Here is a 13,764-nt window from a genome sequence, read left to right as displayed (position 1 = left end):
CTTAGGGTTTCTCCCTCTTGTATGGCCTACAGAATAGCCTCCGATATTCTGTGTGGCTAGAGAGAGTCACTTGCCATGTGCTTAAATCCTCCCACATGAATTTCAAGAGTGTCCTTCAGGCAAGAGTCTCTATGACTGTTGAAATCATTGGCTCTCATGAAAACAGTTCATGTCCCAACAGATGTTTAGGGTTTCATCAGACTGATGTTGTCAAGTGAATGTGGTGATGTCTGCCTGAACTCATTTTTCTGTTCCTAACTGACTGTGTCTTGAAGACAAAAAGTTGCATTTATTCATCTTGAGTTTGCAGCCTGACTCTTTCTGAACTGAAAGCAGTAAAAGTGAGTGTCATAGACTAGAGCACCCAGATAAGTCAGCAGGAGAGTGCATCCTTAATATGCGGCTTTGATCCCAAGGACAGCCTTCCCCAAGCTGGTGCCCCTGAAAGGCGTTGGACTGTTATGGCATTGCTGGGGCTGTTGGGAATTATAGTTCAAAACATCTAGAGGACACCAGATTGCAAGTCTACCCTGGAATCTCCTGTGAAAAAGATCTCCAGCAACAGAACTGGAAAAGGCCTCTTACGTCTTTCAGGATTATCAGAGTTAGAGATATGAAGGCCCAGGAAAAAAAGCAGAAAAATAGAGAGAAGGGTATTGTGAGGGTTGTGTTTTCTCCCATTTTTTCAGGGGGCTTTTCCAGGCCTTACCATCCCTAATCAGAACAGGCAACAATCCTGATAGGCAATGACTATTACACAAAGAAACTTCATGTGTCCAACAAGCAAATGTAAAATCTCACTACACTGTCAGGTTAAGGTCCAATACAGCAGATGAAAGCAATACAGATATTACCCACCTGGCTTAGCTTTGGCTCTCCAAAAACAAAACAAAATAAATCCAGCTGAGATAGAAAGATCTTATAGCACTTTCAAATGCTGCTTGAGTCACTGAGCGAGAGAGTTGCACAGCTAGTGTCACTGTCAGGCCACCCACCCAAGAGAGCCAGTGTGGTGTAGTGGTTAAGAGCGGTAGATTCGTAATCTGGGGAACCGGGTTCGTGTCTCCGCTCCTCCACATGCAGCTGCTGGGTGACCTTGGGCTAGTCACACTTCTTTGAAGTCTCTCAGCCCCACTCACCTCACAGAGTGTTTATTGTGGGGGAGGAAGGGAAAGGAGATTGTGAGCCGCTTTGAGACTCCTTTGGGTAGTGATAAAGTGGGATATCAAATCCAAATTCTTCGCTCTGTGTTTTTAGAACCCGAACTAGTGGTGTATGGATGGTGTTACTCAGGGCTCACTCTTAGCCAGATTTGGAGACCTTAGTAAGACATATGGAAAGAGGAAATCTTTAGTCATTTTGACAACACCATTTAGGCATTCACTGGTCAAAACCAGGATCTTGAAATGAAATACTGAAAGACAATGTGTAGTCTATTCCAGGACACCCCATCTCTTAGCAAATCTTAGCACAGGCAGTCATAAAGCATTCCTGACACAGGCTAGAGAGGAGTTTCAATATTTATGTCTGATTACATAATAGTCTTTCAATGGAAGTCTGATGTGATGGAAAAATAAACAAACTCTGTGCAAAACAAGTGGAGGAACAAGCTGGGCTGCTTGATATATTGGTTGCTACAAACAGATCCTGAAACCTTTTGGCTAATTGCACTAATTGAAAGGCAGAGCAACAGTTTCTAAGTTTTCAAAGATGATTCTAACCCTCTTCTGTTTGGTCAGTTCACTGGTGCAATCTGTGCCACCTCTGCCAATACTTCTGTTTTGGACTTGTTTGATTTTGTTTGGTTTGGTGCATGTGGCTTTTGAAACAGTACCTTCCTGCTTTTCAACATGTTGATGGCAATGAGGAGAGATGTAAACATGCTCAAAAGAAAACCCAAGCCCTCTGGCTGTTAATAAAAGCTTGGGTCCCATCTAAGGGTGCCAAAGGAGATTGGGGATCATGTAGTTCACTTCTCCTCCAAAGAGTGCAGTCGTATTCTACCTTAGCAATACGGATCATGGAGGCAAAAACACTGCAAGTGGTGCTTTATTGCTTCCATTAGCTACCCAGTTGGCATTAGGAGGCCAGCTTTTAACACATGTGCTTTCAAAGGCTTGCAAAAACAATGTTTACAGAGCCTAATGGGTTCCACCCATGAGTGACACCTCTATTTAATTTAATTAGTGCATTTATTTAACATGGGTATCTGTGTTTCTGGACTTGCCTGACTGCATTTTTCTAAGAGGCCAAGATCAAGTACACTGTGTGCGTTGCAAGGTCATGGCTAAGTGGTGCATTTTCAATTTGCAGCCCTTTCATTGCACTTCCTCCAGTTAGAAAAAGACGCCTTTCCATGACCTTAGCCAGCATTTTTTCCTTTCAATTACCCACATTTTAAGAACCATTCTTTATCCCCTCTTTTTTTTTTTTTTTGCTTACTTCCACTGCTTTTACACTTTCCCATTTGCATTTTCAATTCCAGCTGTGTGCAGACAGCACAGTTCTATTTTTACTGTTGATTTCAGCTGATACTAATTAGAAATCCCATATAGTGATTACAGTCTTGCGAGCAGCGTGCAGTCAGATACTTGCAGCGGAAGCGAACATTTCTGCTGTCTATTTTGGAGAGGGAAATAATTTTAAACTGTCTTAACTGTAACCCCAAATTCCAGTGTGGGGCTGGATTCAAAGAAGCATTTAGTTCCCTTTCCCCCACAGAAGGGAAGAAATGAATATCTGGGCATTTTTTAGGATTGATGCTTAAAGTGTGACATTTAGCTGGGGATGCGTTGCTTAAGAACATGAAAGCAGAATAAAATTACAATGGAGCCATTTTAAATATATATATTCTAATAGAGATCTTTATATTGTAATTGCAACTGATGGAAATGTGAACACATAACTAAGCATCATTTGTATTATTATTATTTTTTAAAAAAACCCCAGCAACAACCACATCTGACTGTTAGTTGTTTACAGCAGAGATGAGAAATTTGTTGCTGGACTTCAACTCCAGATGTTGACAGACTACAACTTCCATCATTTCTGACCATTGACCATGATGCCTGGGGCTGAAAGGAGTTGGAGTCCATCAACATCTGGAGGGCCACAGGTTATCCCACCTGGACTTTGGGCCACCTTTGTTCTTACAGATGCTAAAGACAGAACTTCTGTATGACAAGCCAGAGTTGTCATATACCTGTGCATTGTGTAGCAGTTCATTACTGAGAAAGGTGGAAACTTTGTGGCAGAAGGAAGAGTGAGCTTCCCCAACAAAGCCATTGCACTCTCCTGCCTCACTGTATGAACCAGTGAACATATTTCTTGCTAGTTCACCCTATAATTGAACATACTGCTTGGCAGTTTACTCAAATGTTGTGGGACTACAACTCCCACCATGCCTGACCACTGGCCATGCTGGATGATAGGAGTTGTAGTCCATCGACATCTGGAAGGCCACAGGTTAGCCACTCCTTCCCTAGAGTCTAGTCCTAAGTTCCGTATGAATGGAAAGGCCGGACTTTATAAGTTTTGTTTTGTGCTAGTCATAAGGAATTTCCTCACTGCCACGAAACAGCCAGCAATGCATGGCAGGTCCCCCCAGGAGCAGGATCAAGGATGCTTCAGTTGGCTGTTCTCATGTGGAAGATGGGAAAATGTGTGTTTAGTCTTTCCTAACCCCCCATTCTGTTTGAATTCAGTGAATTGGACAACCTACACATATTGTAGGCCAAATACTGGCACAGAGACCTTATTTTGAAAACCCCAAGAGTTAATTACCAACATTAATGTGGCATATGTTTCTAGAACATTTATCCAACAACAAAAATTGCTTCTATAGACAGACTCCAGACTCCTTAAATTGAAAAAGGCAAACCTTTAAAGAGGTATTCCCTTCTCCCCCACACAAAAAAAGCTTTGAAAAAAAAGGCTCATTAGATCATTGTTTTCAAATATATAATTAAACTCCTCTTACTGTAAGGACTCTCTTCCATGCTTTAATTATTTGTTTTAAAATCGGATTATCCCAAGAATTAGCTATTGTTCTGGCCGAAATCTACCTCTGGTTTTATGTAATTAAATTTGGATGAGACTGAACAGCAGGTCCAGGCCTCCATGCCATAATTGACCTCTGAGTTACATGCTTACATTGCCTCCTAGCATTAAACCAAGTGTTATCTGCAAAATACCATTCAGCTATATCCCAAATAAGGGCAGAAGGATTAAGATGATGTTGGTTTTAATACAATGCTGTTTTATCTCCTTTAGGTAGATGGTAAAAATTTGGTGGGCTAGGCTTGATGTGGCAGTAACATGGTGCCTGCATTCAGATATAACACTAAACTAGGAAGGTGTGACCAAACTTCAGGATTTGCTCAAGGTTTTTGTTTTGTTTTTAACTACAAGGTGCACCAACTAGAGCCAGATGCCCAAGACTTCCTACAAAAGCAATGAAGTCTTGTAGAGGCCAGAAAAAATGGATGTGGGGGGCTGCATCAGGACTCCTGGCCAGGAACAAACCATTCCTGCCTAAGAAATACCGTACTTTAACTTCACAGCACCCCAGTGAGGTGCCAAGTTCACCCAGTGAGCTTCATTGCTCAGTTGAGCACAGGACTTTCCACTACACCACATTGGTTTTCCTGCCGTGTGTTCTCTGGAATGTGGACCCATTTGTAAGATTTCAGGTCCAGGATTGTTGCTAAGAGCAATTGAAGCTTGGTTTCTACAATGACTTTCACCCTTATGAGACTGGTGAGCTTCCTGTCTCTTCTCAACCATTCTAAAGCTTAGCAGACAGCATTTAATTTGAAGTTAGGCATGGTCCTAGAACTTGTTTTCAGGGACTGAGGCCCACTGTGTGGATTTATGAGTTATGAAGACTTGAAGCCAAAAGCCCACCAGTCAATGACAGTGGCTGCATTCACATGGCAGATTATTCTTTCCTTATTTTTCTCCTAACTGTTAAGTCCCACGCTATTTTTGAGCTTTCATACCACGTAAAAGCCACTACTGGAACTATGGTAGAATATAGGGCACATTTAGTGCTCATTTCTGTGCTATTTGCTTCGGGGGGGACGGGGGACTCGCTTGCAAATAATATGGAAATGAGTGCTAAACTTGTGCTATATTCCACTATAGTTCCAGAAGTGGCTTTTACGTGGTATGAAAGCTCAGATATTATGTGGAAATTAACAGTTAATGAAACTTCATGAAAATGGAATATGCAGTCACTATTGAACACTACGTGCAGCTGAATAGATATCAGAGCAGTATGAAGATTGAGGGTTTTTCAAACATTGGGCAAGGACTGTCTCTCAGGGCTCCTCTGTACTTTGCCCCATGATTTCTAGGCACAGGTCTGATAGGTTTTTCTGCTGCTGTCCCCTGGAAAACACACTGTTTACTGCTGAATTGGAACAAATGCCAATTATCTTTTCTGCAGATTTATGTTTGTTCCAGTTCAGCAGTAAACAGTGGGTTCTCCTGGGGTAAGTAGTGGGACAAAAAAAACCCCGCTCTTAGAAATCAGGGGATAAAGGGAAGAAATCACAGGAGAAATTGAAGTGTGGATGAGCCCTTTGTGTGTGGGTCTGTTTGCACTGTCCCTTGCCTGAGACACATTTTTCTTCTCGGTTAAATGCTCTAGGAATGATTGCCTTTAGAAGGACAGATACTGTTTATTCCTGCTTCTCCTCGTTAAGGAGATTGTTTGCTGTCTGTCAGGGGACTCTCTTCAAGAGGCCACTTATAATCACTCTGCATATTAGTTGCCAGGAAATTGTTTGGTGGGTCAACAAGCCAGGAGTTTATGTAGCTTGCTAGCAACCCCAGAACTAATTAATATTGTTAATCAGCATTGGAAAGGCACTAAATTATTCCATCTCAAGAGAAGGCCAAGAGATTGCTGATAAATATTGGGTGTCATAGCTGCTCTAGACACTTTAAACTAATAGTAATTGCCAAGTGCAATGATCATACCCGTTCATGACATGGCCAAGGTCAAAATGCGATTAACTTTTTTAAAAAGTTGCCCAGAGTTATAATGGAACATTATAATTGTTTATGAAATCTTGTGTACTTGCAGGTCTATTTCCTCAGTACCTCTGTATCATTTATGTCACCTTGTAGCCAACAATGTCCTTGACTGCTATCAATGCATAACTGACACAAGCATCTTATGGCCTGTAGCTATTGATTTTAATGGAAGCACTAACCCAATACAGTGGTTACAGACTCCGCTAACCCGGAAGTAGTACCTCAGGTTAAGAACTTTACCTCAGGATGAGAACAGAAATCGTGCGGCAGTGGTGCGGCGGCAGCGGGAGGCTCCATTAGCTAAAGTGGTACCTCAGGTTAAGAACAGTTTCAGGTTAAGAACGGACCTTTCGGAACGAATTAAGTTTGTAACCAGGGGTACCACTGTACTGCTAGATTGTGACAGTCTTTCCTTAAAAAATATTGTTGTTTACAGGGGAGTCAGGTGCAGGCCAGGCTTTGCATGGGAGTGCTTTGTGACAGGGCATTATCAGGAACTGTCATTGCAAGGTGGTGGGTGTGTACATTGTGGGGCGGTGCACAATGAGATTTTGGAATCTCAGGTTTCCAAAACTCAGGGGAAGTACTAATTGTGGGAAGGCGACAACAATGCACAATGTATCAAGCACTGCCCACTATGTGGACAGAATGCAGTGAGACAGAGTTCCATTGAAAGTGGTCATGCGTGGACAAATGTGCTCAGAAGCACACCTGAGGAGGAAAACAACTCTGTGTGCCTCATGTGCACATTAACATGCTTGAGTTAATGTCCACAGCCTTGCAGCACGTGGAGGATGCCGCATTGGTGATCTAATCAAAGAAGAAATTGAAGCACTGATCTGAAGAAACTGAAGAAGAAACTGATCTAATCAAAGAAGAAACTAAAGCACAATATCATTCCGTATCAAGAGAAAGGCTAATAAATTACCTTTATCAAGACAAGAGTTCCCCTGTGCAACGGCAAATTGACTGTTCTTTGTCATCCTAATTGCCTTCTGCGCAGCAATCAGTTTAAATGCTAAAAGGTCAGAGGAAATGAAAGAAATAAATGTAAAGCCAAGTTAATTTCTATGAATATCCGCCCAATATTTTCTCTCAAGGTAGACGTGATCTAATCTTCTAATGTGAAACTGCAGAAATTTCAAAGCAAAGCACTGGTAAAAGAAATGTATTGGCTCAAAAGGAAACAATACTCTTGAAAAATACTGGAAAGAGACAAACCCAGGTCCCGCCATTTGAGGAGGATCAATTCTTTTGATAGTGTTGGTAGTAAATGCTCTATAACAGGGATGGGGAACCTGTGGCCCTGTTCTGTCATCCCTAAGTATTGGCCATACCAGCTAGGGATGATGGGGGCTGGAGTCCAAAAACATCTGGAGGACTACAAGTTCCCCACTCCTGATACATATTTCTTTCCAGTATTATTGATCCTTACAGTTCTCTTCTAGAGCACTGCCGCACATGAATAATTTTCAATGAAAGCCACTTCATTGTGTTCAGTTGACTATTATTCTTTTACCGTATAGAGTTGAGCTCTGTACTCTGCTCATTGACTATGTCTTCGGTGATGTCATCAAGGAACCTAATGCAATTCCCAGAACAGTTTTGCATTATAGATAGATGATAGATGATAGATAGATAGATAGATAGATAGATAGATAGATAGATAGAGATAGCATGAACAGTTGTGGCAGCACTTTTTAATTCTGGTTCTGATTACATGCATCTCATATCTGTTTTGCACTTTATTTTATTTTTATATTTGGTTCCATGTAAACCACCCTAGTAAATTCTATAATCATTATTTTTAAAAAAATTAAAAAGTAGCAGCTTGCCAGACTAGCAGTGATTCTGGCTGTGAACTCAATAAGAAGTTGTGGAATCAGATTAACGGGCAGAGGTCCATTCATGGATTGAAGTGCTCTCAGGTCCCAGGTCCCCTTTCCCTTTGCAATGCCCTGAGCCCTCTGAAAATTTGCTTCAGTGTGGAAGCTGGAGATCACCTTCCCCAGACTTCCACTCACTGGAGAATAAGCTGGATCCAAGCATTTTCCTTTCATGGCCACCTCTGGATCCAGCCCAAATGAAATTAGTACAAAACATTTTTGCACAGTTTTCAAAAACAATTAAAGAAGGGAAGTGGGTGTCTGAAAGATTATTGTGGGTTAAGATAGGAGTCTTCAGTTTTGGGGATCAAAATCTGCTCTTTGTGTCTGTGGGCGTCTTTAAGCCCTCTGCCACCACACATTACATTCTTCTGGCTCAGTAGGGTCATTCCTTGTCTCCATCTCCCCCTTGCCATTCTGATATTCCCCAAGTTCAACAGTGGGGGTGAGGGGGCTCCACAAGTACAGAAGGCTCTTGGCTTCACAAGGTCTCCCTTTGGAATGGTGGTGGTGGGGTGGAATTGGGGTGCTCATCCCCACATGCCCCTCCCTCCCATCTCTCACTTATACTGTTAAAACCTGAAGATGGCATAGATAGGCCCTGTGAGGCATGCCAAAGTAGAGTTACATCATGGTAGGGCACTCTTTTCCTTTTAAAATGCAATGACTGTTTAGCTCAGCAGCATCAGTTTGCAAATCCAGTGATCGCTCCAGCAGATCTGCCACGTCTAGAGCATTTTGAATTTAATGCCAGCTTTTTGGAATAGTTCAGCAAGTCTGGTTTGATTTATCTGCCATTTCTTGTCTTGGATGCTATAAGGGTCTGTATTTGCAAGCAGATGAAACAAAGGAGTTGTGTGTTGCTTGATTGTTCTGTCTTTTGTGATTCTGTTTCTATAACATTGTGAAAGCTTATTTTGCCAGATCACCACCGTGAAAGATTTATTAAAGGTTTTCCCCCCTCTAGATGCCGAAACTTTACTAAACACCCTCTATTTCATTGTTCTTTGGTTGTGATTTAAAGGTGCGTTTCTCGTATTTTTTGTCTGGAAGATGGAATCTGTATTTTAGGAAACAAATCCTCAAGTGTAGCTTAGCAATGCATCTTCCCTTGTCAAAAACATTGCACTTGTTTAAAGAACTTTGCTGTCTTCCCCATCATTTTCTTACATCTGAGCCCATCCCATTCTCTCTGTTTTGTTGTAAGCTGCCTGGGGAATGCAAACATAGGAAGCTACCTTGTACTGAGTCAGACCATTGGTCCATCTAACTCATTATGGCCTACACAGACTGGTAGTGGTTCTCCAGTTGGGAGATGTCAGGGATTGGGACCTTCTGCACACAAACAGATGCTTTGTCATGGAGCGACAGCCCTTCCCCAGATAAATCAACAAATTTTATTGTGTCAGCTATCTGCCTTACTGCTCTTATTCGGTACCATTAACTGCCTGGAGAAAATACATTTTGATATTTCTTTGTCTCATTGCATTAGCACACCTGGACCAAAACAAACACAGAAGCCTGTTTCTGTTGAGTGTTATTTGTTCATTTATACCATTTGTACCCTGTTGGTTTTTTTATGACAAGCCCTAGACAGTTAACAACAAATGTTTAAAAGGCAGTAGCTTTCACCCTTTTAAACGCAATATAACACCAGCAGTAAATACAATAAAGCACTTAAAGCAGAGGAAAAGATAAATACTTCAACCATCAGAAATAATGTAACCCACTTACGTACAGTACATATAGCAATTCCTTGTGTTGCCAACTCAGAGCAAGTCGTTCTAGCAAATTGTCCTTACCCCCTCCCAACCCTATGTTTATAATTTAAGATGTGTCCTGCCTTTCCGCATGTGGAAACTTTGTTGTTGTTTTTTTTCAAGTTCACGAGGATCGCAGTTTGTAAGAATGATAAACTACCAGCAACTTCTGAACATTTAAAAACATTATTTTTTTAAAAAGCAGAAGCTTTCCCAGTGGTTTACATGGGGAAGATCAGATGGGCCTTTTGGGGAAGGAATTGCATAATGATAGGGTCACCTCAGAAAAAAAACTCCTGGTTTAAGTTTGCCATGCAAATGGATGGATTCTGATGCAAGCCTTCTTAAGTGATCTTAATAAGCTTGAGATGGGACACATACATTTTTCAGAGTTGTGGTCTTCCTTGCCGGTCTCCAGCAGTAGGGGAGGAGACTGTTGTCGGGTTAGAGTTGGAGAAAGAACACCCACAGAGTCTTTGTCTTTGTTGTTGGACTACAACTCCCATCATCCACAGCCAGCAGGTCAGTGGTCAGCGAAGATGGGAGTTGTAGTCCAACAACAGCTAGGGACCCAAGATTTGAGAAAGGCAGGTCTGTACTGATGGTCTTAAAGAGCAGACAGTCACTTTGTACCTCAGTGTGTGATCTCCACAAACGTGGAACATAGGAGAGAGGTGGCTGTTGGACATCTGAAGTTGTCCATCTGAATGAAGACAGATTACTTAGAAGGCAGAGCTGTGTATCAGTAGTCTCTCCCCTCAAATGGGTAATTTTCTGCAAACAGTGCCCCTCATTTGTCACATACTAACCTTGTCCTTTGAGATCAGAGTGGTTGATTCTTCTTGTTCTCTCTAATACAACCCAGCCAGGCAACTCAGCTCTGTAACTTGCTCCTGAATTTACTCTTGGAGCACACATTATCCATGCTGAAATATCATCCCTTCCCTCTTCTTTGGGAAACTAACCTCATGTTCAGCATCGTCCCGTTTTGTTACTTTTTAATCTATAAGAGTGGAACATGCCATCAATGCAGCTTGAAATGGTGCCGAATAGACTGGGAAACAAGAGCACAGGCAGACCTTGTCCTCCGACTTCTTTGCAGCCTGGAATAATTAGTCATTATTGCCTATTGTTTTTAAAGGGTTTCTCTGAGGTGTAGCTTTTCTTTTCCCAGTGCTGGTTCCAGGGTTTGGAAGTGGCAAGTGGGAGGCAGCCAACACCTGAATGGCAAGGAGCAGCAGTGCTCTCACCATGCAAGACCTGTGTGTTGTCCCAAATAGTTATTTGCTGTGACTTTGACTGCATGCCCTATAAAAGCAGTGAGATGGGCAGTTCACCCATCGCTAGGAAGCCCCATGGCCTTTCCACTGGAAGTTGCATCCATTCCACCACTCTGCAGATTTTTCAAGCCATTCCTCGAAATTGTAAGGACCGGCAGCTTGCTATTTTCAAAGAATAGCGCCCTGATTGAGATTAAAGCTGCAGAGCTGATGCCATGCTTGTTTGCTTATCTCATGCATATGTGAAGTGCACTTATCCTGGCCGGCTATGAGATGCTAAACACTGTGGTAATAGCTCTGTTTCAATAGGTATTGCTTTTGGCAGTACAGAAGAGGAAAGAATAGCTCTGCCAGGCCTCTCTCTGCTAATTCAGGCTAGTTGGACCAATAAGCTGTTTGTGAACAACGGCTGCCAAAAGGGGCTTTTAAGAATTGGAGCCTGGTTGCAAACATTGTGGCTAAAGCGATGCCACTTTCCCCAGCTGGCACTTGGCATGATATGAGTGGGAGAGTCAAGTGTTACAAGTCAGCCTGCAGAGGTTATAATTCTTGGCCTGCTTTGGATTGGTTTTGTTTTGCTTGCATCAAATTTCTTTCAGTTGCTTTATGTAATGTTTGTTTGTAATAACACGCCCCCCCCCAATAAAATGCACCTTAAAAAAAAAAAGACTGCCTTCTGATGAAAAACACATTTTTCCTTTCATAAGGTGTGCTATGTCCTTACCATATTACGCTTGGGCTTATGTTGTGGTTTCTCTAGTTAGCTACACTAACTGAGGTCTTACATGTGACCAAAACATCCCTGGTACTACTTTTTTGTAAGCATAAACATGCTAGCTATGTCATTATCTGCTGTGTTCTATGGATAATAACTATGGTTAGGCAATAAGTTACTTGTGTGGGTGGAATTTCTCTGGGGCAACTAGCTCTCTCTTGATTGTGGCATCGGTGTGAAGACTGAATATGGCAGGTGATGGGGGTCCTGGAATGATGGCAAATCCCCAACTGTTTTAGAGGCGTGATCAGAATTGCCAGCTTTATAGCTTCCTATGTTCTGAAACTCCTATGTGAACTGAGGATATGTCACTGGGCCTGCTTGATGCTGGGCCACCCTCTGGTGCTGTCTGCATGTTCATTTTGGGGGCCCTGGGCTGCAGAGCCCTGACCGTCAGTCCTGAGGCTGAGCTGCAAACAAAAACATTTAAATTTCAGCAAGATTTTTATTTTTTTAACTGAAAGGTGGGGAGAGGGGTGGACACCAGGTATCCTTTGCTACCCCCTGATGTGGATATCAGATATTCTTCAAATAATATATTTTCATTTAGCAAAGCCTGACCAAAAGTAATTTCAGAATGCATTACAGTGGAATCTTGGAAGCCAAACACCTTTAAACTTGAATGTTTTGGTTCCCAAACTATCGAAACCCGGAAGTGATTGTTCCAGTTTTCGAATGATTTTTGGAAGCTGAACATCCGGCACAGCTTCCGATTGGTTTTTGAACTGTTCCGGAAGTCGAACCGACTCCCAGAATGGATTAAATTTGAAAACCAAGGTACGACTGTATTGAAGAATAAATATTACACCAGCACAATTTAGAAAAATAACATTTTAAGTTTTTTCCCCACTTGCCAGAGCTAGCAAGCTCCCAGCAATAACATGTAAAATCAGGGGGGGGCGGGGGGGCGGGACGGACGGATGGGGGGGACAGATAACCAATACAGTTTAAGAATAGGCAGATTCAAAATAGCAAAAAAGGGCCTTTTAATTATTTAATCTGAATGTATTGTTTAAATATTCTGTGACTTGACGCTGTTGTTATTTTGGTCTGTTCCTTTCAGAAAACCCCTACTGCTCATGCCATGAAGGAAGAGAATTTTCTTCGGCGCAGGTTCTCGCTCTGCCCTGCCTCATCCACTCCTCAGAAAATAGATCCTCACAAGCTGACCCGGAACCTGTTTTTTGGGACCGATAATGAGATCTACCCAATCAGCCCAGGTCAGTGTTTGCTCAGTGGGTTTTATAACATGCTGTATGCAGTGCTTTTTCCCCCAGACAAAATGGTGCCAGAATACACACCCCTCAGAAGACCCACCCCAGAGATCCTCTTTGGGTTGATGATGGAGAGTGGAACTTAACTTTGGGAGAAAACTCCTTTCAGATCAATTTCATTAAAGCCCTTTCACAAACCATATCTTACTCCATGGCAGCTTCTTATAACAGCCTTAGATCTTCTCCAATGTGTTGGAGGGGGTGTTGGGTTCTTCAAAAGTTATCTTCCTATTTGGTGGGGTACCACAGAGTTCAGGAGTTTTGGAATTGGGTTTTTAACATAATGAGCCTAGCCAGATGGGTAGGGTATAAATAAGAATAATATTTTGAAAATATACTGTGCAACCCTCTCTGCACTTTGCTTTTTTGAATTTACAGTATTTCTAGGGCAGGAGATCTGAAAGTAGGGCTCTGATAAGCTCTTGGTGAATCAGCAGCCAGAGTGTTAGTGGCTTCCTAAGGAGTAGCTATTGACTCCTGGTACCCAAAGATGTGGGAGATAACATTAGTTGAGAAACTGGCAAGCAATTTCTCAAGGTGATGTGGAGCTAGGGTAGAAATAATTCACTTCTGGCAGCGTGGCACAATTTTGTTCCTTTTCAAGGTATTTGAGTTCTATGAGAAGGGAAAGAAAAGCACCAAAGGTTAGTACCATGTCCCTACTAATGATGTTATTGACAGTCCACAATAGGCTCACTGTAACTGATTTCATATATTTTCTGGGTTTAGTTCAGAATATTGTATCAT

At 42.1% G+C, this 13,764-nt stretch overlaps 1 protein-coding gene across 2 annotated transcripts in view; it reads left to right on the top strand.

Moving 5' to 3' along the window:
* OSBPL5 (oxysterol binding protein like 5) overlaps window positions 1-13,764 on the top strand; it is a 124,720-nt gene that overhangs the window by 58,467 nt on the left and 52,489 nt on the right. For both annotated transcript variants that reach the window (XM_083425977.1, XM_083425976.1), the window contains exon 2: window positions 12,807-12,963. In XM_083425977.1, the coding sequence (XP_083282103.1) occupies window positions 12,828-12,963 (136 nt within the window). In that variant the 5' untranslated portion in view covers window positions 12,807-12,827. The remainder of the gene's footprint in view (window positions 1-12,806; window positions 12,964-13,764) is intronic.

Source organism: Podarcis tiliguerta (assembly GCF_965153285.1).
Source record: "Podarcis tiliguerta genome assembly, chromosome: 1".
NCBI classification, from domain to species: domain Eukaryota; kingdom Metazoa; phylum Chordata; class Lepidosauria; order Squamata; family Lacertidae; genus Podarcis; species Podarcis tiliguerta.
The sequence above is the reverse complement of the archived record's forward strand: the minus strand, read 5'-3'. Positions and strand labels throughout refer to the sequence as shown.